Source organism: Periophthalmus magnuspinnatus, chromosome 21 (genome assembly GCF_009829125.3).
Source record: "Periophthalmus magnuspinnatus isolate fPerMag1 chromosome 21, fPerMag1.2.pri, whole genome shotgun sequence".
NCBI classification, from domain to species: Eukaryota; Metazoa; Chordata; class Actinopteri; order Gobiiformes; family Gobiidae; genus Periophthalmus; species Periophthalmus magnuspinnatus.
This window is the reverse complement of record NC_047146.1, coordinates 29,386,486-29,413,432: the sequence shown is the minus strand read 5'-3', so window position 1 is coordinate 29,413,432 and position 26,947 is coordinate 29,386,486. Positions and strand designations below refer to the sequence as shown.

The 26,947-nt window shown below is 43.1% G+C and overlaps 1 protein-coding gene across 1 annotated transcript; it reads left to right on the top strand.

Annotated features, from left to right (window-relative positions):
* Window positions 1–662: 662 nt before the first annotated feature.
* Window positions 663–24,053, top strand: LOC117389619 (SH3 domain-binding protein 4-like). Its single transcript, XM_055230748.1, has 5 exons — window positions 663–800; window positions 12,782–12,955; window positions 13,331–15,633; window positions 20,777–20,965; window positions 21,322–24,053. The coding sequence occupies exons 2-5, from the start codon at window positions 12,832–12,834 to the stop codon at window positions 21,544–21,546; spliced, it is 2,841 nt and encodes a 946-aa protein (XP_055086723.1). The 5' UTR covers window positions 663–800; window positions 12,782–12,831; the 3' UTR covers window positions 21,547–24,053.
* The last annotated feature ends 2,894 nt before the right edge of the window (window positions 24,054–26,947 follow it).

Here is a 26,947-nt window from a genome sequence, read left to right as displayed (position 1 = left end):
CCATAGTATACTACTGCAGTGTACTATTACAATCTACTACTACAGTATACCACTACAGGCTACAGCTTGAGTCTACTACTATAGCATACTACTACAGTATTCTACTACTAGACTCTATTACTACAGTATTCTACTACTAGACTCTACTACTACAGTTTACTACTACACTATACTACAATTTACAACTACAGTCTACTATTACAGTGTACTACAGTCTACTATAGCCTACAGCAAGACCGTGAGCAGGCTATTTGTTTATTTAGAGACAAACATTTACGTTTTTGCCCACCTTTTGTTGATCATTAGTCTACTTAGAAGTAGGCCTACTTATCTCAAAGGTTTACATTCATTTTACAAAGGGACACAACCCTTTTTAGATGATGGTCATCAGAAAGTCAGAGATCCTCTTGTTGATCACGTAGTACTTGATGTGAAAGTTTGAGAGTCACTGGCCTACATTCCTGTTGTTGACTGTTTAATTTCACAGTAGATTCGACTCTAGACTGTTATGGACCTTGTGAGACAGAACGCTCCTCAGTGCTGTAAGTCTGTTGAGGTTGCTCCTGACATCATGTTCCGCTGGAGACGTGACAGCCCCAGCCCCTCCCTCTCTCCCCTCCTCTCCCCTCCTCCGCCCGCCTCTCCCTTCCTCTGTCCCCGCTGGTATCACCACTCGCTCCGCTCTTTCCTCCGGGCCTTGGGTGGATCGCTCCTCCAGCTGCAGCCCTCCTCAGCCCGGAGCCGAAGACGTCCTCCTGTCCTGGTCTCCCCGCTGTTCCGTGGACCAAAACGCACCCAAGGTAAGAGCGCTCCGTTCTCATCCACAGACGTTGTTTTCCCCACTTTGGCTGAGTGTGACTCCGCTGCGCAGTGGAGCAGAGGCTGTCCGCGGTACCAGCTCAAGTCTAGAAGTTTTTGCTGTGGGAAACCCGAGCTGCTAGCATGGGGCTGACTTTAACCGTGTGTGGAGCGCAGTCCCCGTGTCTCCGCCGGCACTCCGCTGTCTCGGTCCGTCTCTTTGTCCGGGTTTGGAGCGGCTCTTTGGACTCGGTGCTTGTGTTTGGAGTAGACTGCAGCATCACGGCTAACGGTTAGCGTAGCAGCCTTAATGTAATGACCACTCTCGCCTTCTATGTCTCCGGTTTTATTTACACGTGATGTGTACACTCTGAAAGGCAGCGTTAAGAGGAGCGCTGCGTCGTGCGCGTTGTTTGCAGAAAACGTGCGGATGGACCGAAGATTGAAGATTCACGGTTGCCATGGTTACAGGAAGGCAACACGAGATGAGATTTACTGAGAACCAGCGCATTTATCAGCCGAAAAACTGAAGTGTCCTTACACAGCCTATTTAAGCGACTAGCATATCTGCCTGACCCAGATGATTAAAAAAAAAAAAAACTTTTAAAAAACACATTTCAAGATCTGACTGGTCTGGTGGACACAAGACTTTTCCTCATTTCTATACAGATCTATCCATGGGTTTTAACCTCCTGAGCTTGCGTGACATGCTTTATTAATTTATCTTTGTTATTTGGGCTGATTGGACCTGATGAGTCTAAAATTCCAAAGAATTATCTTTTTACATTATGTAGTTTCTGAGGGAAAAAAAGGAAATCAAATGTCCTCATATGTGGACATTTTACTCATTTTGATAAAAAAACATTTGAATAATGATTTGCAAAAATTATTTATTAAGACCCTGAACACAACAACATTTGTTCTGAATGTAAAAACAAAATGAGAAGCAACAATTGTGCCTCTTGGAACAATGTGTCTCATGTGAAGAGCTGCTGACAGGAGCAGGAAGAAAAACAAAAAAAATTAAAATTAAATATTCTAAACATTCTAAACAGTTAAAAATGAATATATATAATATATTTACATTGTTGCTGTTCTTGTATGCTGTTATTCTTCATCTAATAATTTGCACTGTGGCCTAGACAAGCCACGTGTTGTCCACATATGAGGACTCAGGTCTCAGGAGGTTAAAGTAATGATGAAAAATTAGGCCTGTTGCCATGGCAATATTAACAAATTTTAAACTAAATATTATAGGCTAACATTTAAAAAGTGGTGAAAGGTTCTCAAAGCGGAAACCCGTAACAGACACTTTTATAATGTTATGCCATCAAAATGTTCCAAATTCCAGCATGGGGGTGACCGGAGGCAAAGTGTAATAGCATAGCCTAAAATACAATATTTAACAGACATGAGATTTAAATGCCATGCTCTGATGGAAACACAAAGGATAGAGACAACTGTAGACCTTGTATTTGAGCTTCACAAAGTAGCCAAATAAGCCTAATCTTTCTGCAAATAAAATGAAAATTCTTGCAAGGGCCTCATTGGTGTAAATATTTATCCAATAATACCTAAATGTCAAGACAGAAACCAGGAAGTGTCTATCATAAACAAATCACGTAAAACACAATGGGAACTCTGTTTAAATCAGGCTCTGATCTCACTCACATGTGTCTAAGTGGTTTGCATATGCCAACGCCACCTTAATGCTTCACATTTCATCATATCCTGTACCAGTGTTTTCACGATACTAACATTTTAAACTCGATTTTGATACTAAGGAATAGACTTGATACTCAATACCGATTCCAATACCATGATGAGAATAAACATTCTTTATTTAGATAATAAAACTTGAGCGTCAGCATTAAATTGTAGCACTTTCTTTGATATTCCCATGTAGCCTTACATCTGTGTAATCCCTTAGTCGTCCAGGTAAATTCCGTAGTGGTCCATGGACATATACTAGTCTATGTGGCCTTATACTTGTTCTGATACAGCTCAAGATCATACTAAAGATATTCAGGAAAGGTTAATTTCTGTCCTGTGAATATAACTTTTTTAGTACCAATACCTGCTCAAATGAGTATGCAGTTTCGATACTAGTTGTAGTTACTGCATTCTTTTATTGACACTGAATCTGTTTGTGAAAAACCTGAGACTTCATTAGCAGAGGTGGGTAATAGTTAGTTACATTTACTTGAGTAACTTTTAAAAGAAACTGTACTTTTCAGGGTACTTTTCTAGCAGCATTCTTTCTCCTACTTGAGCAACATTGTGTTGTGGTTTCTCTTCCTGACAAAAGCTTTATGTTGACAATATGAAATGATTTAAACATTTGTATATTATTTAATGTTTTGTCCTTCAAATTACATTAATTTAAAATTATATATCAGATGTTATGTCCTGACACTTACTCTTTAAGTTACTCGTACCTCTTTTCACTTCTACTTGGGTCTACCTTTGAGTAACTTTACTCTTACTTGAGTGCAGTTTTTTGCATACTCTGCCCACCTCTGTTCCTGAGGAAGTAGACACTTGGATGACACTTTATCTCCATCTGTGAGGCTTAAAACATGTTATAATGTCCTGACTTGTGACTGGCTGAAGTCCCACTGGCCTACACTCTGAGCTCCCAAACATTTGAAACCACAGCAGCCCTTAGCTCTGTCCTGCTGAAATGTCAGAAGAGTAACATGTGGACAGGCACTTGCTTATTGAAATTCCACATCACATACAGTGTGACATCCAAAAGTCTAAAGCCTGCTATACACTACAGGATAATTTGCCGTATTTAGGACCCGATTTTCTTTGCCCTGACTTTGGAGAGGTGCGACCCAACTTTGAATCCTTGCATGTGATTCTGAATCTGCTGCACTCCTTGTGTGTGGTGTCTGCGACTCTGAACTGGTCTGTCATATTGTAACCACAAAACATCAGCCCTACTGTAACAGCCAATAAAACAGAGCTTCAGGGCAGATGGAATGAAGGACACAGAGGTACAAGATACAAACTCAGGAAAAAAAAAAAAAAAAATAATAATTATTATTATTATTATTATTATTGTTGTTGTTGTTGTTGTTGTTGTTGTTGTTGTTGTTGTTGTTATTATTATAATATAAGGGGACTTTATTACTGCATTATTCTCATCCATGTATTGTCCATAGAATGTGTCCTCCACAAATGACAGTCTGCAAAACAGCTCTATTAATCCAGTCTGAAGCGTTATTTAAAAGTAAAAAGGTGAGAGTAGACCATCACCTGCCTGTTTACATAAATCCATGCAGCACAGACTGGGCTGCTGCAAATTAGTGATAGTAAATGTACGTCCTGTGTAGCTGTTTTTTGCTATGGATCAGACCTGGACGACTGAGGGATTACACAGACTACTTCCTGTGTAGTTTATCACCAGCCTTCTGTGCAGTAAGGCATTTATCTGAACTATTGCGCCACATTCCACAAATAATAGTAGCACAGTTTTAACTGGTATCTAAAGTAGAGGTGCAATGCTCTGATCTTTTGAACACTTAAAAGTCCCAAAGCAAGTCGTTTTACTCTAGACAGGAAACAGCCGACAGAGGTGCACGGTCTCTTTGCTACCGTGTCCTGCTGCAGTCTTTGGGCTCGGAGAAAATCGTATCCAGTTCTTCTTGTGTCTGTGGTCTGTGCTTTTTGTTGCACTTTAAAAAATATTTAAGACTGTGCAGTCCAGGGGGAGCCAGGTGAACTCTGGACACACAACTGGAAAGCCTCTCCCTATTCTTTTCTGTCACTACACTCTGTTGTTTTGGTTGATGATGAGACAGGCCATTCCCTCTGGAATGTCTTCTGCCATATTTGGTGTAGAAAGCCTGTTATATTGGTGCAAAAACTTGAAAAATAGACATAGCATTTGAGAGATAGCTGGCCAGCATAGGTATCTCTATTTCCAACTGCCCAAATCACACAAACAACAACCTCAACATCCGTCCTGTGCATGCTGGACTTCTTAACTGGTCAAAATCCCAACTATTAAGTTAAAAATGTAAGATAAAAATTTAAAAATTTAAAAACTGCTCAGTGTGCCATGTAGTCAGCCACAAAAGCAGGCCACCATGACCATGGCAACCACAGAATTTAGAACATTTAGGTTTTAAGAACATTGTGATGTTATCTTTCTGACATATCACCCACCCCTACTGTAAAATATAGGCTACTGTAATCTATTACTACGCAATAATAATTATTATCCTGAACTCATTGGAGCTGGATCTAAACAAACCAAGGGTCTTGGTCCACTGAAGGGCTGCCCAGGAGTAGGTCACAGACTGCACATGAACAGTGAGAAACTAAAGGTTAAAATAACTCAGAGAAGTGTTGGATTTGTTTTTTCTCACTTGAGGCTACACATACACTTCTGACTGAGACTTCCAGCTAATATTTAACTTAGCCCGGCATACCATGACACCCTCTGACTTTTGGGGTAGGATGCTTTGACAAGATCAAACCAGGACTAAAATTGTACTAAACTTGGACTAAATCACTGTGCTTAACCAGGACTAAACCAGGACTAAACCAGGACTAAACATGTACTAAACCTGTAGTAAATAAATATCAAACCAGATGAAAAAACATGACTACACTTGTATTAAACCTGTAGTAAACCAAAATTAAACCAGGACTAAAGCAGTGACCCTCCAAGCCTCTGTCTTTGGGCTCTGGGCTCTGTCAGGTGAGCAGCAGGTGCAGGTCTGGTGCTGTGTGAGTCTGAATAGATGTCATTGTGTCCCCCCCCCCCCCCCCCCCCCCCCCCCCCGCACACACACATACACACACACACACACACTGCGGTGGGCTGAGGGCTGACTCACACATGAAACTCTCCTGATAACATAGGCTTAAGCACAGATTTGATTCTTGAAGCTCTCCCTATGCTCATGAAGCGACACTGCTGGGACCATACACCCACATATATATTATATATTATATTATATTATATTATATTATATTATATTATATTATATATATATATATATATATATATATATATATATATATATAATATATATATAATATATATATATATATATATATATATATATATATATATATTATATATTATATATATATATATATATAATAATACAATACTAGACAAGTGATGCAACACCACTGCTTTGGGAATGCCTATAGACCCAGATCCTGGACCCAGACTGGTTCAGGTCTGGAGCAGGACTTAGGGACAGGTCTCTGGGGAAGGTCTCTGGACTTTGGAGGAGGAATCTGGATTCTAGAGCTGGACCCTGATCACATGGCCCTCTTCTGGATTCCTCACATTCCTAAGGGTTGGTGGTGACGGGGTTGGTGGTGATGGGGTTGGTGTTGATAAGGTTAGTGGTGCTGGAGTTGGTGGTTATGGGATGGGTGGTACTGGGGTTGGTGGTGACAGGGTTGGTACTGGGGTTGGTGGTGACAGGGTTGGTACTGGGGTTGGTGGTGACAGGGTTGGTGCTGAGATTGGTGGTGTCGGGTTTGGTGGTGATGGGGTGGTGGCTTTATGGTAGATAGGCCTGTCGCTATAACAGATTTTGAAGTACAATTGCTACAGAGATATACTGCGATCAACAACAATATTTAAACTACTTTATGCAAGATATTACTTGTAAACCATTTTAATAGACAGTATCATTAAACAACATGAGTTGCAACAAACAAAAAACACATGTACCAATAATTGGCCATAGAAAAAATATAAAAAGTGTCCTCACTTTTACAAAGAAATTGCAATACATTACATACATAATGCATTTTAGCTTCAAAATATATTGTTCCAGGTATCATATTTGAATGATAAGTCGATATGGTAATTATCGTGACAGGCCTCCCAGTAGGGAAATTTGTTCTTTGTATTTGACCCATTATTCAGTGGGCACCCTTGGACCTATCTCAAGATCTTGAGCTAGTCTTGGTCTAAACTACCTGAGCTGGAGGATTTGACCTATTGTGCATGCTTCGGATTAATGGGGGAAACCAGAGTGTCTGACAGAAACCCAGACAGAGCAAGAACAAGCACACCCCACACAGAAAAGCCTTGGCGACCCAGGAATTGAACTCTGCACCTTCTTGCTGTAAAGAGTGCTAGCCACACATTTTTGGGGTTCATGGTGGAGTTGATGGGGCTAATTTGTACTGTCTTAAAAACATAAAAAGATAACTAGCATAAAATACCATTTCAAATGGTTTCCAATGGTCCAAAGTTATTCCTCACTTACCTTATGCATCCTAATTATTCACTATGATGAGTTTATAAGTGCTTTTTACAACTCTCATAGGCAACAACTAACTACAGAGAACAGCAACAACTAGCATGCTATCCTGATTATCGGACAATAAAATGCTTTATAGGTGCAGGCCCCTGAAGATTGCAGTACAAATGTTTGCAAATATGACCTACATAAACATAATTACAGCAACCATAGTATTAACAAGAGCCAAAACTTTTAAAACGTCTAAATTACACAGTAGTTATGATTAGATTAATACAAATAAATAAGTCCTTTATTTTGTTAAATCAATGTTGAAACGGTTAGAGAAAAATGCATTTCTTGTGTGTAAATTCTGTGCAATTTGGATGGAAAAAGGAATTTCGTTTTACAACTTAGTGCTGGTTCCTGTATTTTTGTAGTTTTACCCTCAATTTTTTCCCACAAACTGCTATTTAACTGATCTAAAACTATGATAAATATATAGCACAGGTACTATCCCACAAAACTAAGTCATAATTTGAAAAACATGAAATCCTGTCATATGTACTTTAAATGTTTTCATCTAAAGTCTTACTGACAGCATTTCAGACTGAGATTGTTTTATCTTCATACATAGTTTGCTTTTTAATGCTAAGATTGTTTGATTGGAGAAGCCCAAATACTGCCTCATACTGGAGCTCTAGGGGCCATGTGTAAATGAAACTAATTACTCAGATAAGATATGAGGAAACATGTTCACAATGTGGTAAAAGTCATAAAAGTGTGATTTGCATTTTGAATAGCATTTACAGTTTGTGACTAGTGTGCAGTTAGTGACCAATAGGAGAGGGGGCAGTGTGGATGTGAACAAAAGGAGAAGACCTGTGGGGATGTGAACAGTAACAGAGCAGTACTATGTAATTACAATTTTTGACAAGCTCTGCGTTTGGTATTGAATTTGCAATTTAGTCCTGGTTTAGTCCTGCTTTATTCCCGCTTTAGTCCTGATTTAGTCCTGGTTTAGTCCTGGTTTAGTCCTGGTTTAGTCTTGGTTTAGTGCTGATTTAGTCCCGGTTTAGTCCTGCTTTAGACCTGGTTTAGTCTTGGTTTAGTCCTGCTTCGGTCCTGCTTTATTCCTGCTTTAATCCTGGTTTAGTCCTGGTTTAGTCTTGGTTTAGTCCTGTTTTAGACCTGGTTTAGTTTTGGTTTAGTCCTGCTTTAGTTCTGGTTTAGTCCTGCTTTAGTACTGGTTAAGTCTTGGTTTAGCTCTGGTTTAGTCTTGGTTTTGTCCTGCTTTAGACCTGGTTTAGTCTTGGTTTAGTCTTGCTTTAGACCTAGTTTAGTCTTGGTTTAGTCTTGCTTTAGACCTAGTTTAGTCCTGGTTTAATTTAGATTTAATCCTGCTTTAGACCTGGTTTAATCATGGTCCGGTTCTGCTTTTGACCTGGTTCAACCTTGGTTTAGTCCTGCTTTCGACCCAGTTCAGTCTTAGTTTAGTCCTGCTTTAGAACAAGTTTAGTCTTGGTTTAGTCCTGCTTTAGACCCAGTTCAGTCTTGGTTTAGTCCTGCTTTAGAACAAGTTTAGTCTTGGTTTATTCTTGCTTTAAACCTGGTTAGGTCCTGGTTTAGTCCTGCTTTAGACCTGGTTTAGTCTCAATTTAGTCTTGCTTTAAATTTCATTTAGTCCTGGTTTAGTCCTGCTTTAGATCTGCTTTAGTCATGGTTTAGTCCTGGTTTAGAACTGGTTTAGTTTTGGTTCAATCCTGCTTTAGATTTGGTTTCAACTTGGTTTAGTCCTGCTTTAGACCTGGCTTAGTTTTGATTTAGTCCTGCTGTAGACCTGGTTTAGTCTTGGTTTAGTCTTGCTATAGTCCTGGTTAAGTCTTGGTTTAGCTCTAGTTTAGTCTTGGTTTTGTCCTGCTTTAGACCTGGTTTAGTCTTGGTTTAGTCTTGCTATAGTCCTGGTTAAGTCTTGGTTTAGCTCTAGTTTAGTCTTGGTTTTGTCCTGCTTTAGACCTGGTTTAGTCTTGGTTTAGTCTTGCTTTAGACCTAGTTTAGTTCTGGTTTAATTTTGAGTTAATTCTGTTTTAGAACTAGTTTAGTCATGGTCCAGTTCTGCTTTTGATCCGGTTCAGTCTTGGTTTAGTCCTGCTTTGGACCCAGTTCAGTCTTGGTTTAGTCCTGCTTTAGAACCGGTTTAGTCTTGTTTAGTCCTGCTTTAGACCTGGTTTAGTCATGGTCCAGTTCTGCTTTTGACCTGGTTTCGTCATGGTCCAGTTCTGCTTTTGACCTGGTTCAACCTTGGTTTAGTCCTGCTTTAGACCCAGTTTAGTCTTGGTTTAGTATTGCTTTAGACCTGGTTTATTCCTGGTTTAGATCTGGTTTAATCCTGCTTTAGACCTGGTTTCAGACATAGTTTAGTCTCAGTTTAGTCTTCCTTTAGACCTGGTTCGGTCCTGGTTTAGTCCTGCTTTAGACTTGGTTTAGTCTCGGTATAGTCTTGCTTTAGACCTCATTTAGTCCTGGTTTAGTCCTGCTTTAGATCTGCTTTAGTCCTGGTTTAGTCTTAGTTTAGAACTGGTTTAGTATTGGTTCAGTCCTGCTTTAGACTTGGTTTCAACTTGGTTTAGTCCTGCTTTAGACCTGGCTTAGTTTTGGTTTTGTCCTGCTTTAGACCTGGTTTAGTGCTGCCTTAGGCTTGGTTTAGTCTTGGTTCAGTTCTGCTTTAGACCCGATATGGTCTTGATTTAGTCCTGTTTTAGACCTGGTTTAATCTTGGTTTACTCCTGCTTTAGTTTTGGTTTCATTTTGGTTTAGTCCTGCTTTAGACCTGGTTTAGTCTTGGTTTAGTCTTGCTTTAGACCTTATTTAGTACTGGTTTAGTCCTGCTTTACACTTGGTTTAGTCCTGCCTCAGGCCTCATTTAGTCTTGGTTTAGTCCTGCTTTATTCTTGGTTTAGTCCTACTTTAGTTCTGGTTTTGTCTTGGTTTAGTCCTGCTTTAGACCTTATTTAGCCTTGGTTTAGTCCTGCTTTAGACCTTGTTTAGACTTGGTTTAGTCGTGCTTTACACCTGGTTTAGTCTCAGTTTAGTCTTGCTTTAGACCTGGTTCAGTGCTGGTTTAGTCCCGCTTTAGACTTGGCTTAGTCTTGGTTAAGTCCCGCTTTAGACCTAGTTTGGTCTTGCTTTAATCCTGCTTTTGACCTGGCTTAGTCTTTGTTTAGTCCTGCTTTACACCTGGTTTAGTCCTGCTTTACACCTGGTTTAGTCCTGCTTTAGACCTGGTTTAGTTCTGCCTTAGGCCTGGTTTAGTCTGGGCAGTTATGGTAGACGAAGACTAAATCAGGTTTGCTTTAGACCTGTTTTCGTTTTGTTTTAGTACTGCTTTAGATAGACCTGGTTTAGTCTTATTTTAGTCTTGCTTTAGACCTGCTTTAGTCCTGGTTTAGTCCTGCTTTAGATCTGCTTTAATTCTGGTTTAGTCCTGGTATAGAACTGGTTTAGTCTTGGGCCTGGTTTAGCCCTGGTTTAGTACTGATTTTGTCCTGCTTTAGACTTAGTTTAGTCTTGGTTTCTTCCTTCTTTAGACCTGGTTTAGTCTTGGTTCAGTTCTGCTTTAGACCTGATTTAGTCCTGATTTAATACTACTTTAGACCTGGTTTAGTTTAATCTTGGTTTAAGCCTGCTTTAGACCTGGTTTATTGCTGTTGTGACTAATAACCGATATTGCTAAGATTGATATCAACATTTCAAACCTACATCAAGTCTCACGCTTGTAGTAATGTAGTGTCTCATTCTTGTGTAGTAGTGAATAAGCTATACTAAGTATTTGAACAGGCCTGTCGAAACACGTGTCTGTCTGTGAGAGAGGGCGGTGCATTTAAGGACTGCTTTGTAAACAGTCAGCAGGACTGCCTCTAGGGACTTTCGTGTGACTGCGGAGGGGGCCTTTCCCAACCAGTCCTACTCCCTCTCCTTAGCCCTTCACACTATACTCACTGGGAAGTCCCCTTTCGAGGTCCCTTCAGAAAGCACTTTTTTTAGATGCACTACACTCACTACAACCTCTTCTCCTTTCATATTAATTTTATGATGATTATTTGTGATTATTTATGTTTTGATTTGTTGTTTTGTGATTTTAATGTCTTTCTTATTCTGTAAAGCACTTTGAATTTGAACCTTGTGTATGAATTGTGCTATACAAATAAACTTGCCTTGCCTTCTTGAGCTTAATGGAGGTGAACACTTTTAACGGTGTATTATACAGCTTTCTTCTGTGTTGCCATAATTGGTTCATCTGGACGCTGTTCGGAAAAGGCCAGAGGTAAGGAGTAGGTTCAGAAGATTCCAACTTCTAACCAGGCACAACAGGGCACTATATACGACAATGCTACAGTTGCTTGTTTCCATGGACATACATTTAATGCCATAGCGTGAAACATTCAAGACAAAGCAACAACAGCTCTTCCACCTAGTGCACGTTTAAAGAACACATATTATACACAGTTGGACTTTTTGGAGCTTTTCGCCATGTTATACTAGTTAGTGCCATATGAACCATCTCGCAATTTGAGGACTTCAGGGATCGGCCTCCTGCTGGTGCCCAGAGTCAGGACTAAACATGGGGAATCAGCGTTTCAGTTTTATGCAGCTAAAAGTTGGAACAGTCTTCCTAAAGATGTGAGACAGGCCTCGACTTTGACAATGTTTAAATCCAGGCTCAAAACGGTTCTGTTTAGCTGTGCATACAACTGAAAGATTTTTATTCTGCACTCTTCTCTTTTAATGTAAATTTTATGATGATTATTTGTGATTATTTATGTTTTGATTCGTGTGATTTTAATGTCTTTCTTATTCTGTAAAGCACTTTGAATTACCTTGTGTACAAATTGTGCTATACAAATAAACTTGCCTTGCCTTGCCTATACTGTTGTCCCCTTGTCAAAAACATACCTGGACTTGTATTTTGCTTTAGTCACTCTTATTTCATTAATCCATTAATCCAAAGTCATCTTCTCTGAGCACTCATAAAAGCTCTATTTACATTTTGCCAGTATAGTTGCGTCACAGTTTTTAAGCTTATAAACCATCAACAAACAGATTCTGTGGTTAAATTGTGTTCACAGCTCATTGTATGACAAATGGCATTCAAGTTTCCTAGCACTGCATTAGTCCATTTTTCCATTGTTCATTCCCATTACTGACAGCAGAGATATCCAGTGCCTAAATGCCTCATTGGAAACCGAGGTGTAGTTTATAAAGTATATTTTCCATATGCAGACATTTTAAATTAGAAAATGTGATCCCAATGTGATCCCAATAACCCCAAGGTGACCGAAAACTTTTTTTAAAGGGGAATTAAAGCCACAAGTATGCATCATATGTGTCCTTTAAACGTTAAGTTAAAAATAGGTTAAAGAGACTGTTATATCTTCCAAGTCTCATGACCCCCATCACCACTGTAGAGAAATCAGACTCGTGATGATGAATCAGACTAGTAGCAGGAGTACTGCCGGTAAACGTGTGTGTCCTTCTGCCACTAATCCTGTGCAGTGTATGTCTTGCATAGACTGTCACTCCCCCTCTGTTCTGGGGGTGAGATTGACAAGTGGCCGCTCAAGGTACTGCAGCTCCTGGGAGCTCAGGCCCAAAAAGAATTCTCCCATCTTTGGTTTCTTGGATTTTCAAATATGGAACTGGGTTTATGCTATGGGTGACGCCTCTAAGTCTCTAACCCTGTTCTGTGTGTGTTTTAGTAACTATGGAAACCTGCTGACCTCCGCTCTGCCCTGAGAGAGGATCCAAGATGGCAGCTCACCGCATCCGCGCCTCCACCAGCAGTAACCCTGTCTTGCCCCGCTGCCGCTCTGAGGGGACGCTCATCGACCTGAGTGAGGGCGTGTCCGAGGCCTCGCTCACTCACGTCAAAGGTCAGGTTCCCCCTATACCTCTATGTGTCAGATGCCCTTCCATACTCATACCTGTGTGTGTCAAATGCTCTCCCGTCCTCCTATATCCCTATGCGTCCGATGCTCTCCCATACTCCTGTCTATCCTCCCATGCTCATGCACGTGTGTGTCATATGCTTTTCCATCTTCCTATACGCTTGTGTGCCATTCTTCTTTGTGACCTCCTTTTCTCCTACATGCATGTGTGTCAGATGCCCTGCCATCTTCCTATCTCCTGTGTCAGATATATATACAATACTATGGTAGATGATACTTTTAGTCATATGAAATATAAAGCAATTTTGGATATTAAATATTTAGTATATTTATAATTCTCACCCTTCTGTCCCTCCACAGTCCCTTCTCCCAGTGCCTTGCGCTTGGACTCCACGGCTTCCTTTGGCGCTGCCCGTGAGGTGGTGGCCATCAAGGACTACTGCCCTTCCAGCTTCACCACGCTTAAGTTTTCCAAGGGGGACCGGCTGTACGTGCTGGACTCTTCTGGAGGCGAGTGGTGGTACGCGCACAACAACACCGAGATGGGCTACATCCCCGCAGCCTATGTGCAACCGCTGAACTACCGGGACTCGTCCTTCAGCGACAGCGGCATGATTGACACCCTGGGAGAGGCCAGCGAAGATCCTGCCAAAGAACTGGATCTTCTGGGAGAGTGGCCCGGAGTTCTCCTCAAACCGCACCACCACAACCCCTTCACAAACACCTCAACCAACCCATTCATCAGCACAGAGAGCTCGCTGGACCAGAACAGGAACCAAAAGTCTGTAGACTTGCTTTTCTTCGACCCACCCATTGCGTCAGACTCCGGGAGCAGCATTTTGAACCTGTCCAGCCCTCTGACTCCTTCGAGTTTGGGTCCATCGTTGCGTAGAGACAACCCGTTTTTCAGAAGCAAGCGTTCCTATAGTCTGTCGGAGTTGTCCATTTTGCAGTCTCAGTCGGATTGCTCTCAGGTGTCCGGAGGTTTCTTCGGAGCTTTAAAGGCTCCTGCGCCCGAGCAGTTCCAGAGCAGGGAGGACTTCAGGGAGGCGTGGCTTACTCACCGGAAACTTGCTAGATCTTGTCACGATTTGGATTCTATCGGACAGAATCCTGGTTGGGGTCAAACGCAGCCAGTGGAGACGAACATCGTGTGCCGGTTGGATCATTCTGGTGGTGCGGTCCAACTCCCTGACACCAACATTAGCATCTACATCCCAGAAGGCCACGTGCTTCCGGGAGACACCCAGCAGATCTCCATGAAAGCCCTACTAGACCCACCACTGGAGCTGAACAGCGACCGTTGCACCACGGTCAGTCCAGTGGTGGAAATCAAGCTGAGCAACATGGAGACCAAAAGCCCATTGACGCTGGAGATGAAGCTATCTGTGGTGGTCAAGATGGAGAGCCGGCAGAGCACAGAGGTCCTCTGTGTGCGGAGCGACTGCAAGGAGGGCCCCTACAACCCTGTGCCCCAAGCCTACACGTATGGAGACACGGTGCAGGTGTGTTTGGACAACCTAGAGCCCTGTATGTATGTGTGTGTGGTGGCCCAGTCCAAGGCCCTGTCCCCGGAGACCACTGTCTGGGAGCACGTAGTTAAGAAGATTACCTTAGGAGTGTACGGACCCAAGCACATCCACCCACTCTTTAAAACTGTGGTGGCCCTGTTCGGTCACGACTGTGCTCCTAAGACGTTACTAGTGAATGAGGTGGGGAAGCAGGCTCAGGCGGCTCCCTCTGTGGCTCTGCAGCTGTGGGGGAAGCATCAGTTTGTCCTGTCCAAGACCCAGGACCTCCATGTTGGGGTCTACTCCAACATGGCTAGCTACAAGGTCCAACCTGGAGAGGCCAAGATTGTGCGAGGTTTCCAGGTCAAACTGGGTAAAGTGAGCCGGCTGGTGTATGTCATCTCCTCCCAGAGCGCAGAGGAGCTGTCCGACTTCACGCTGCGTGTCCAGGTCAAGAGCCACCAGGACTGTATCCTCGCACAGTTCTGTGTCCAGACACCCACTGCTCCTCCTAAAGCAGGGCCCAAGAGCTCCGTTCAGCGCAGGTTTCTCAAGAAGAAGGAGGTGGGGAAGATTGTGCTGTCTCCTCTCGCTGTGGCCACTAAATACCCCGTGTTCCAAGATCGTAAAATCAACAACCTGAAGTTTGGAAAGCTGATCAAAACAGTCATCAGGCAAAATAAGAACCAGTACCTGCTGGAGTACAAAAAGGGTGACTTTGTGGTGCTCCTCAGTGAGGAGAAGATTAGGCTGAAGGGACACTTGTGGACTAAGGAGTGGTACATTGGATACTACCAGGGCAAAGTGGGTCTGCTGCATGCCAAGAACGTGCTGATTGTTGGAAAAGTTAAACCCATTTACTTCAACGGCCCTGAGCTCACTACCTCTGTGCTGCTGGAGCAGCTCCTAAAACCCTCCAAGTTCTTGACATACATCTATGCCTCTGTGAGGACCATCTTGATGGAGAACATTGGGGACTGGAGAGCCTTTGCAGATGCTCTGGGCTACAAGAACCTGCCTCTGAGCCACTTCTGCAGAGCTGAGCTGGACAGTGAGCCTGAGAGGGTGGCCTCCGTGCTGGAGAAACTCAAAGAGGACTGTAATAACGCTGACAGTAAGGAGAGGAAGTCCTTTCAGAAGGAGCTGCTCACAGTGAGTCCACACTCCAAACATACTCCATACACTTCTATTGTTCAGAATATGCTTAAGTTGACTGTGTGGCCATTATACATTTAATACATAAAAAACAAAAGGCTGTAACATATATCATACAAGAGAATATTAGTATAAAGGAAAATAAACGTCGTATTAGGAAACAAACAGCATTAACATGTGACCCATGACCATGTGGTGACTGGTGGTAAGTAGTGATGAGCGGTGGTAAGTGGTGGTGACTGGTAGTGAGTGGTGGTGAGTGGTAGTGACTGGTGGTGAATGGTAGTTACTGCTGGTGAGTGGTAGTGACTGGTGGTGAGTGGTGGAGAGTGATAGTGACTGGCGGTGAGTGGTAGTGACTGGTGGTGAGTGGTAGTGACTGATGGTGAGTGGTGGTGAATGATAGGGACTGGTGGGGAGTGGTGGTGACTGGTGGTGACCAGTGGTGAGTGGTAGTGACTGGTGGTGAGTGCTGGTGACTGGTGGTGAATGGCGGTGACTGGTGGTGAATGGTGGTGACTAGTGGTGAATGGTGGTGATTGGTGGTGAGTGGTAGTGATTGGTGGTGACTGGTAGTGAGTGGTGGTGAGTGATGGTTAATATTAAAAGACTAAAAACCTTCCATATGCACAGCTAAACAGTACCATTACCGTTAGTGTTTAGTTCTACTTTAAGTCCTAAATTACGCAAAATGGATTGTTGTGAGCTTTAACTCATGTTATAATATTTTTACCTTCTCAAAAACATACCCAGTTGTGTTTTGTTTCACACATGTTTGTGTAACCCTTTATTATAATGTGACTGTCTACATCTTCAAACCTCAAAATCCTCTGTTCCCCCTTATGATTTCATGAAGTAAAAGTTCAAGTTAACAGCTACCTTTTGTTCAGTAGAGATCGGTAAGTCCAAGGTTGTAATCAATAGTGAAGGTACATGGACTTTAAAAACATGTGAAGCACAGTGGAGTTCAAGAGTGTTTTACTTTTGAGAGAAGAACTAAATATGCTGGGTTTATGTGTTAAACATGTGTGAATGAAACATAACACAACTCCAGATATATTTCTGATGAGGAACATGGGCCCTTTAATGATTTGCTACAGGTAGATTCAGATCAGTAAGGGATTTATTTCCGTTGTAACCATAGAATCAAAAAACTCAATTTTGATGCTATGGAACCGAATCAATACTTAATACCCTTTCTGATACCACGATCATAATAAAAAACACTTTTTCGTTAAACAGTGGAATGTAATTTTCAACATTAAATGGTAGTACTTCCTTTTATATTACCATGTGGCCTTATATCCATAGCGGTCATTGGGCTTTAGAATGCTATTCTGAATAGCTTTAGAATGGCATTCTAAAGCTATTCAGGAAAGGTTAATGAGTTTTAGTATTGCTTTGTATCTGATTTCTGATACTTTTGACAACCCTGTAATGAACTAAAAATCTTGCAATAACCAATCTGCTATTTCTGAAAGCTTAACAAATTATGCACACACAATATTGTCCTTAATAGAATTCTCCTCTGAGAAATTCTACAGTTGTTTTCTATGTTACCCTGGTACCCTTTTAGACTGTTTGTAAGAGCACACATGTGATTATGTGAAAGTACTGGACAGGAGCCTGAGAGGTGCTGACTAATGCTGTGTCTGCACTCTGAGCTTACTGACTGAGTTCAGACATGAGCAGACAGGGCCCGAGAGGAGCAGACAGAAGCAGGGCCAGAGGAGCAGACGGAGCAGAATTGGAGGAGCAGAACCGGAGGAGCAGAGCCAAAGGGGCAGAGCCAAAGGAGCAGAGACAGAGAAGCAGTGTCAGAGGAGCAGAGCTCGAGAAGCAGAAACAGAGGAGCAGAGTCAGAGGAGCAGAGACAGAGGAGCAGAGATAAAGGAGCACAGCCAGAGGAGCAGACAGGAGCATTCCTCTTCCTTCTGTATGTATTTTTTGTGCTTTCCGGAGTTTTGGTCGGCTTCCTTCCGCCAGCGTCTGGGCGTGGGGCTTATCTTCCTCTTGAGAATGAGGAGGAATGTCAGGCATTTGAGTGGGCAGCGAAGGCAGAAGGGGGAGGGGGGCAGTGACTGAGGGCTGATGGGGAGGGGAGGAGGCCCACAGACAGGGGCTGACAGGCTGACAGGGGGTGACGGCAACAGGAGCAGGAGTTAGGGATGGGACACTCTCAATCTCTATGGTTATAGACTCATTGTCAGTGCCTTAACCTGCAAATAGAAGAACTAAATGAGTTTTTCTTATTCTCAGTATATGGCAGGCCATGGCACATGTGAAAGCTCAGAACCTCCAGAATTCACTCACTGAGCTGCAGAGGCAGCAGTAGCACTGATTAATGATTGGCTGCAGGTGACAATTCAGATCAGGGAGAGACCTTTCAACTGCTCCGAACCTCACATACAGCGCCCATGACCCTGCTCTTTCAGTGTGACGTCTCTGACATGACTGCTCCTCCTGGTGAGATAACACACTGTCATCTCTTAAACATGATATATGTGTCCCTGATACAAGGTACAACATGTTCAATACAGCTTTTACTTTGGTCATTTGTATTGCTGGGTATCATTAAGAAGTTGCCGATACGATACATACCTCAATACATAGGCCTACAATACATATCTCGATAAAGTGCACTGTTGATTCGATACAATATGATATGACGTATTTCAGATTGATTTGATACGATTCAGTGAAAAATAAAGGCTTTCAGGAGACTTAACGATCAACCCACTTTTCGCAAAAAATAAACATCAATTTATTTATCTCACATTTATTGAAGATGAATGAACATAACAGTGCATTTTTGTTTTGTGCATTTTACCAACTAGAAAAACACATCAGACTGTTACATTGGCCAGTATTACTCATCCACAACTTATATGAGCTCCACATTTATATGTAACAGGGACATTTGCAGTTTAACATCTCTGAAGGATCACAACATATCTACTAAATCACAACTGTGATACTAAAAGTCTTTGTTAAACCAAAGTTGATATGAAAATTAATAATCAAAACAGTGTATCAAATGTCAAATATTCTGCATCAGAACATCTAAACAAGAGACACAAATGTAGCGCTGTGACAGAATATTCATCCATCCATTTTCATCCACTTATCCGGGGCCGGGTCTCGGGGGAGCAGTCTAAGCAGGGACTCCCAGACTCCCTAGGGAGGCGTTCCAGGAGGCATCCTGAGCAGATGCCCGAGCCACCTCAGCTGGCTCCTCTCGACGTGTAGGAGCAGTGGCTCTACTCCATGCTCCTCCCGTGTGACCGAGCTCTTCACCCTGTCTCTAAGGGTGTGCCCAGCCACCCTGCGGAGGAAACCGATTTCGGCCGGTCGTATCCATGATCTTGTCCTTTCGGTCATTACCCATAGCTCATGACCATAGGTGAGGGTAGGAACGTAGACTGACCAGTAAAATGAGAGCTCTGCCTTTTGTCTCAGCTCCTTCTTTACCACAATGGACCAATACAGCATCCACATCACTGCTGATGCTGCACCGATCCGTCCGTCGATCTCACAGAACTGAACAAGACCCCGAGATACTCTCAAGATGATTATTCAATCAGAAAGCAGAATGAGCCCCATATGACTCTTTTTTGGGTTGCCAGTTTCAATGCTGAAATCCAGTTGGTTTAAACTTACACGGTTTACTCCAAGTAAATTAGAGGAGATAAGGGAGCAGAGGCCAGAGAGGGTGGGTCTGTGCATTTTTGTTTTGAGGTCTCAGTCTTCTGTTTTTTCTTTCTTTTTTACTCATAAACCATCATGTTTTTCTCTGATTGGTTAATTGGCCTATCAATCACGCCCATTGGAAATCAGGTAATATAATGTCTTTGTAAATCATTGTGGTCTTGGCTGGCAAGAACTGATGTATGTGTGGGCCTGATCAGCTGAAAGGTGCACTTTTCAGGTTTGTCTCCGAGTAAATGAGAAGAGATAGGGGTCAGCAGAGGTCAGAGAGGAGTCAGCAGAGAACACACACATTTATCTTTATGTAGAGGCACATGTTGTATGTGTATGAGTCTGATAAGCTGAAAGGTGTTGATTTCTCATTTATCCCTGTTGAAATGAACAGAAATGGGGGTCGTCAGAGGGGTCATCAAAGGACACACACATTTATTTCTGTGTAAATTAACAGAAATGGGGGTCAGAAGAGAACAAACTTGTACCTGCTTTATATGTGGGTTCGAACTACTGAAAGGTGCACTCCTGGTTTTAGACGTCTGAGTAAATGAGAGGAAATAAGGGTCAGCAGAGATCAGAGAGGGGGCAGCAGGTGTCAGAGGACAGACACATTTATCTCTGTGTAAATTAAGAGAAATAGGGGTCACCTCCACCTCATATTCAAAATCAGAGGAAGACAAAGACTGATCAAAGAGGAACCCAGCATGAGGAATGTGAGACTATGTTTCTGGTGTTTGATTGTGGCAGCAGCTGGATGCTTGACAGAAAGCAGAGGTAATAATAAAGGTATGTAAGGAACAGAAAGGTGTCAGGCACCCTGGCAGCACTCGAAACAGTTGTGGGGATGGGGTCTGAGCATGTGTATTTCCTCGTTTCTTCCTGGTGTACTTTCTGCTTTCTTCCTGGTGTACTTCCTGGTTTCCTGATAAAAACAGACCAGCGTTCAGCAGAGGTGGTTTGTACCTGCGCTCTGGCATCAGCCTAAAGGTGCACACTCCTCATTTCTCTGTTACATATGTTGTCTTGTAAAAGTTAGATTTTAGGAAGGAATGTAATATTTTTATTGGTGTACAAGAACGGGGAAAAGTTGGAACTGGACATATCAGTTGGAAGGTGAACACTAGTCCAGTTTGTCTGTGAGAAAAATAATGGGTGTATCCTAGAGTACTCTGGAGACTCAGAGCATCAAAAACAAAAGTGAACCTTATTAAACATGCTAATACATTATTTTGAGGTGATTACAGCATATTCAAAGCAGTAAAAGGTAATATGGTTAAATATGGTAGGTGTTAGAAGTTAATACCCAATACGCAAAGCAATAACAAAACTCTGTGTGGAGACAAGCAGGTACCCTTCACTAGCGAATTTACATAGTGGCCCTTTAACCCCAGCTTCTGTCCACACACTGGTCCTGTCTGATTGTCCCCGTCATTCGCAGGCCCTGCTGAAGCTGGACTGCCAAGGGCTGGTGGCACGCCTCATCATGGACTTCGTGCTCCTGACAACTGCGGTGGAGGTGGCCAGCCGATGGAGGGAGCTCGCCGACAAATTGGCCAAAGTGTCCCGGCAACAGATGGACGCCTATGAGGCACCCCACCGAGACAGGAGCGGGGTGGTGGACAGTGAGGTAGAGAAAGGGTGGGGTGGTAGATAGTGAGGTAGGATAGAAACAGGGGCAGAGGAGTGGACAGAGACAAGAGAAAGGTGGTGGACGGTGAGATAGGACAGAGACAGTTGCAGGGTGGTGGACAGTGAGATAGGACACAGAGAGGTGCAGGGTGGTGGACAGTGAGGTAGGACAGAGAAAGGAGCAGGTTGGACAGTGAAGTAGGAAACAGACAGGAGGAGGGTGGTGGACAGTCAGAAAGGACAGAGACAAGAGCAGAGTAGTGGATAATAGGCAGGACACACTGTCCATTTTCATATGTCCACACTTCTGTCTATTCTTACATGTCCACACTTGTGTATCCTTTGTTTGTCCAGGCCATGTGGAAGCCGGCGTACGACTTCCTGGTGACATGGGCAGCGCAAATCGGGGACAGTTACCGGGATGTCTTACAGGAGCTGCACCTGGGGCTGGACCGCATGAAGAGTCCTATCACCAAACGCTGGAGACACCTGACGGGAACGCTCATTTTGGTCTACTGCTTGGAACAGCTACGGAGCCACGCGTTCAGTCCCGCCCCCCCGGACGACTGCGCCATCTGAGACCTTGCCACCCGGACGACCGTGCCATCCGAGGCCCTGACCTCTGGAACAGCTGCAGAGCCACGCCTTCAGCCCCACCCCCCAGGATGACTGCACCATCTGACACCCTGCCCCCCAAAACACTGTGCCATGTGGAACCCCTCAGTTCCCCGGGGATGATGGTGCCATTTAAAGATCCTCCAGAACACTGTGCTGTCTGAGGCCCTGCTCCCCGGGACAACGCCGCCATCTGAAGCTCCGACCCCCAGACGACTGTGCCATCTGAGGCCTCGGCCCCCGGAACACTGTGCCATCTGACGTCCTGCCCCCTGGAAAAGCTGCAGAGCCGCACCTTCAGCTCCACCCCCCAGGACGACTGCACCATCTAACACCCCGCCCCCTGAAACACTGTGCCATGTGGAATCCCTCTCCCCAGGACCATCTGAAGCCCTGTCCCCAGGAAGACTGTGCCATGAGGCCCTGTCCCTGGAATACTGTTCCGTTTGAAGCCTCGCCCCTTTGTTACATATGAAACACCATCCCTTGTACCACTCTGTCTCCGCAAGCTATGTCACCCAGGAGTGCCATATGAAGCTCTGTCCCCTGTACCACTGCTCAGGGCTTCAGGGCATAATGGAACAGTCCTGGACCCTACTCTCCTTTTTTCCCTGGGACCCTGCAGTTGAGTGCACCAGCTGGTCTTAAGTTAGGGCTGGTCCTAACTCTTACATCTACAGCTACATCCGGCATCGAAGTTAGCACTGAATGAACAAGTTAAGCCCATCATAGCTGCGCCTGGTCATATCTTTCAGCCTTGTTCAAACCCCATATTGTGTCCAGCACATCTGGGCTTGTTGTCTGGAAAAATCAGTTCTTTAGTTTAACAGTGTAAATTACCCAGAGGAGGTGCATTATTCATCTGTAAGGAAAAATTGCACAAGGCGAGATATCTACTTTAATATGCGTAAAAAATGAAGGAGTGAGCATATTTCTGATCATAGCTGTGATCGTAGTTATGTCTGTTATGTTATTTGCACAGCTTTAAATCTATTGTTGTCAGACCTTGTCACAATAAAGCAACTTCTGTAGCTAGAATACACAAAAACCTTTATTTTGTAAGTGCTACTAGAAGTGTTGTGTTGCTGCTGAGCCTGCACAGATCAATCAGTTTCACTTTATTTGTCCTTGAGGGGCAATTTATGCACATTGAACAGTTAAGTACAATAATAATAGAAAAGCTTGAACAAAGTTTCGGGAGCGTAATAGCCCTCAGGACAAAAGTATCCCTCGGATAGCAGCTGAAGTTCAGTCTTTAAGGTATAGTGCACAAAGGGCTTAGGTCCAACCTGTGCACTAGTCATAACAATAAGGTAGTGATATTTTTCAGATTAAAGGTACATACTACAGTATGTCTTAAGAACATTCATTCATTCAACGTTCATTTTAAGTTAGTTTTAGCTTTATCCGTGTCTCACAATGTCACAAACTTGGAATTACTAAGTGTCTTTTTTATGAATCCCTGAGATTGGCCATACAATTATGAGTGTAATTCAGATGTGATTTAGATTTTATTTATTAAGTAAACATGAGTTATGTTTGTCTGAGCTGAGTCCTGCCCCTGGAACCGTGCCTGGAGCGTGGCACAACTGGGCTGGAGGAAGCCACACCAAACGAACTCACTCCATGATAGCCCTGAGCGAACAGGGCCAATGGAAAAGAGGCTATAGAAGCCAGAGTTTTCTGGGATGGTAAAGCTAACAACAGCTAGCATGCTAAAGCACATTGATTAGATGCAGATAGCGCCACACAGTGGACTTATGTTGGTCTTAAGAGTGGCTTATATAATATATCTTTTTTGGAGCAGGACACATTTTGCTCTAATACATGGGAAAAATCAGGTACAGGGCCTTTTTGTCAGACATAGACCAGCTGATGCACTTGACTCCTGCTCTTGTCTCCCTTGTACTGTGCTCTCCACTTTTCCCTGCTTTCCTCTTGTCCCTGCGCTCTCAGGAAATAAACATGTGATTGTGTGTTAATGCCAAAAACTGTAAAAAACACTCTTCTGAGCAGCAGACAGACTTTCACCTGACGACTGCAGACATGTGATATTTTCTATGGATATACAGAATATAAAGAAGAGCTCTTGTTTTGTAGTTTGGGAAATAAAAACAATGAACATAGCAGATTAATTGTGAGTCAAGTGCCATTGAATGTGTGATATCAGGAGACTATCAGGTTAAAACTAATGTGAATTCAGATTCACATTAATTTCACTCGATATTGATGTTAAGTTACCATACTCCACACTCAGTACCACTTTTGATACCAGGATGTTATTAAGAGCCTTCTTTTTTCAGGAAATTTAATTTTGTGAGTGTTGATGCTTGGTCATACAAGTATCTAGTTTCTATACTAGTTTAAAGAGGGGGTATTATGCAAAATTGACTTTTTGGAGCGTTTTATCATGTTATAACGTTGTTACCTAATCAAAAAATGCCTGAAGAGATTTTAGATGTCATCCATGAATGTTTGAGTATTTTAGCAATCTCTCCAGAACCCTATTTGAACCCTCCTTATGGTTTGGAGTATGCAAATCCAAATCTCCACCCACAATTCTACATCGCCCAGGCTCTCGCATGGCAATTCCATAAATATACAAATGCATGATACAAAACAATAGACTACAACTTCATTGATGCAATGTGCAGTAATTTCATTAGCAGAATGCACACTGATTGTCCTCTGATGGGGGGTTGAGAGGAAAGGGAGAAGGGACAAAAATGAAATTGAAACAAATTTTTTAACATTTTAATACATTGTTTTCAGTGACTATAGCATGTTCAAAACCATAAAAAGTAACATGGTGATTGAAATGTGTTGTGTGTTACCAAGTAATACGCCACAGAAGTGTAATACCCCCTCTACCCTACAGTAGATTTTCATGTTTTTATAATTCTGAGTAGGTCTGGGAGCAGTTTGTGAGGAACAGTTGGATTAAAGGAAGTAGTGCTGACTGAGTTCTAAAACAGAATTCCTCTATCTATGTCATCAGTACACATATCCCATCCAGTATGCAGAAAGAATTCACACACAATTTTCTGACAGTTTTAAAATAAAGGTGTCGCAAATAATAACTCATTTAAAGTATATGAAGTAAGTTTATATTGGCCCTGTCTTCTTAAAATTAGGTACTACAATCACAACAAAACCTGTTTTGCCAGTGCCTTGACCTGCAGATAAAAGAAACATCCAAGTTTTTTCTTATTCTCAGTGCCTCATGTGAAAGCTCAGAACCTCCAGAGTTCTCTCAGTGAGGTGCAGAGGCTGCACTAGCACTGACAAATGATTGGCTGTAGGTGCTGGGGTTTAGGTAGAGACGGTTCAGATCAGAGAGAGTCCTTTTAGGTTTAACAGTTGTGGATCTACCTACGTCTTTTAATTCTCCTATGTCCAACCAGGAAGTAAAATTATAAACTTCACCAAAATTGTCAAACTAAAAAAAGCTAGGCAACATTTCTTGTAAAATTTTCAATATAATGATGTCAATTGAGTAAAGTGTGGTCTAACCTGTCATATGCACTTTAAGTATCTGGGTATTGACATTTTTGACAACCCCAGTAAGTAATTTTACCTTATTTTGCTATATATTTATTTATTTATTTTATTTTTTTATATTTCATAGATTTATCCATTTATACATCTGCACAATACATCTACATCTGCACAATACGTGTACATCCGCACAATTCATCTACATCTGCACAATACTTCTACATCTGCACAATACTTTTACATCTGCACAATACTTCTACATCTGCACAATACTGCACAATGCGTCTACATCTGCACAATACGTGTACATATGCACAATTCATCTACATCTGCACAATACTTCTACATCTGCACAATACTTTTACATCTGCACAATACTTCTACATCTGCACAATACTGCACAATGCGTCTACATCTGCACAATACGTGTACATATGCACAATTCATCTACATCTGCACAATACTTCTACATCTGCACAGTGCATCTGCATCTGCACAATATGTCTACATCTACATTTTGACAAACATTTTCTAAGATTTAAAAATTGTGCTCTGCTCCTTTGTCCCTCTCCTCTGCATCCTCTGCCCCTCCCTCTGCATCCTATGCTCCACCTGACCCTCTTCTCTGTATCTTTTGCTCCATCTGCCCCTCTCCTCTGCATCTTCTGCCCCTCTTCTCTACATCCTCTGCTCCTTTGCCCCTCTCCTCACATCCTCTGCTCTATCTGACCCTATTCTCTGTATCTTTTGCTCCATCTGCCCCTCTCCTCTGCATCTTCTGCCCGTCTTCTCTACATCTTCTGCTCCTCTGCCCCTCTTCTCTGCATACTCTGCTCTTTTGACCCTCTCCTCTGCATTCTCTGCTCCTCTGATCCCCTAATCTTCTCCTTTGACGCTCTCCTCTGCATCCTTTGCTCCATTTGACACTCTCCTCTGCTCTTCTGACCCTCTGCTCTGTTTCTTTTTTTCTGACCTGTTATAATTTAATTAATTTGATCTGTTCTGCTTCATCTGACCCACCCCTCTGCATCCTCTATTCCTCTGACCCTCTCATCTGCATCCTTTGCTCCTCTGACCCTCTCTTCTGCTCCTCGGCTCCTTTCCTCTGCATCTTCTGTCCCTTGCCTTTGCATCCTCTGCTCCATCTGACCTTCTCCTCTGCATCCTCTGCACCTCTGACCCTCTCTTCTGCATCGCCTGTTCCATCGGACCTTCTCCTCTGTTCCTCTAACTCTCTCCTCTACATCCTCTCTTCCATCTGACCCTCTTCTCTCCATACTCTGATCCTCTGACCCTCTCCTTGGCTCCCCTGACCCTCTCCTCTGCATTCTCTGCTAATCTGACCCCCTCCTCTGCTCCATTTGACCCCCTCCTCTGCTCCATTTGACCCTCTCCTCTGCTCCTCTGACACTCTCTTTTCTGTCCCTTTATAATCTAACAACTAATTTGATCTGCTCTGCTCCATCGGACCCTCTGCTCTGCATCCTCTGCTCCCCTGACCCTCTCATCTGAGGCCTATGCTCCTCTACCCTTCTCCTCTGCCCTCTCTCCTGAATCTTCTGACCCTCTCCTCTGCATCCTCCGCTCCTCTGACCCTCTCCTCTGCATCCGCTGTTCCATCTGACCCTCTTCTCTGCATCCTCTGCTCCATCGGACCCTCTCCTGACCCTGTCCTCTGCTAATCTGACCCGTTCCTCTACTTCTCTGACTCTCTCCTCTGCATTCTTTGCTCCATTTCACCCCCTCCTCTGCATCCTCTGCTCCTTTGACCCTCTTTTCTGCATCCTCTGTTCCATAAGACCCTCTTCTCGGCTTCAGTGACCCTCTCCTCTGCATCCTCTGCCCTTCTCTGCATCCTCTGCTCCAT

Bases quoted from the DNA above. Each gene is read 5' to 3' on its own strand.
- LOC117389619 (XM_055230748.1), top strand. From the start codon at position 12,832: ATGGCAGCTCACCGCATCCGCGCCTCCACCAGCAGTAACCCTGTCTTG. The intron at 15,634-20,776 runs GTGAGTCCACAC...CGTCATTCGCAG, and splicing joins TTCAGAAGGAGCTGCTCACA to GCCCTGCTGAAGCTGGACTG. The intron at 20,966-21,321 runs GTAGAGAAAGGG...TTGTTTGTCCAG, and splicing joins GCGGGGTGGTGGACAGTGAG to GCCATGTGGAAGCCGGCGTA.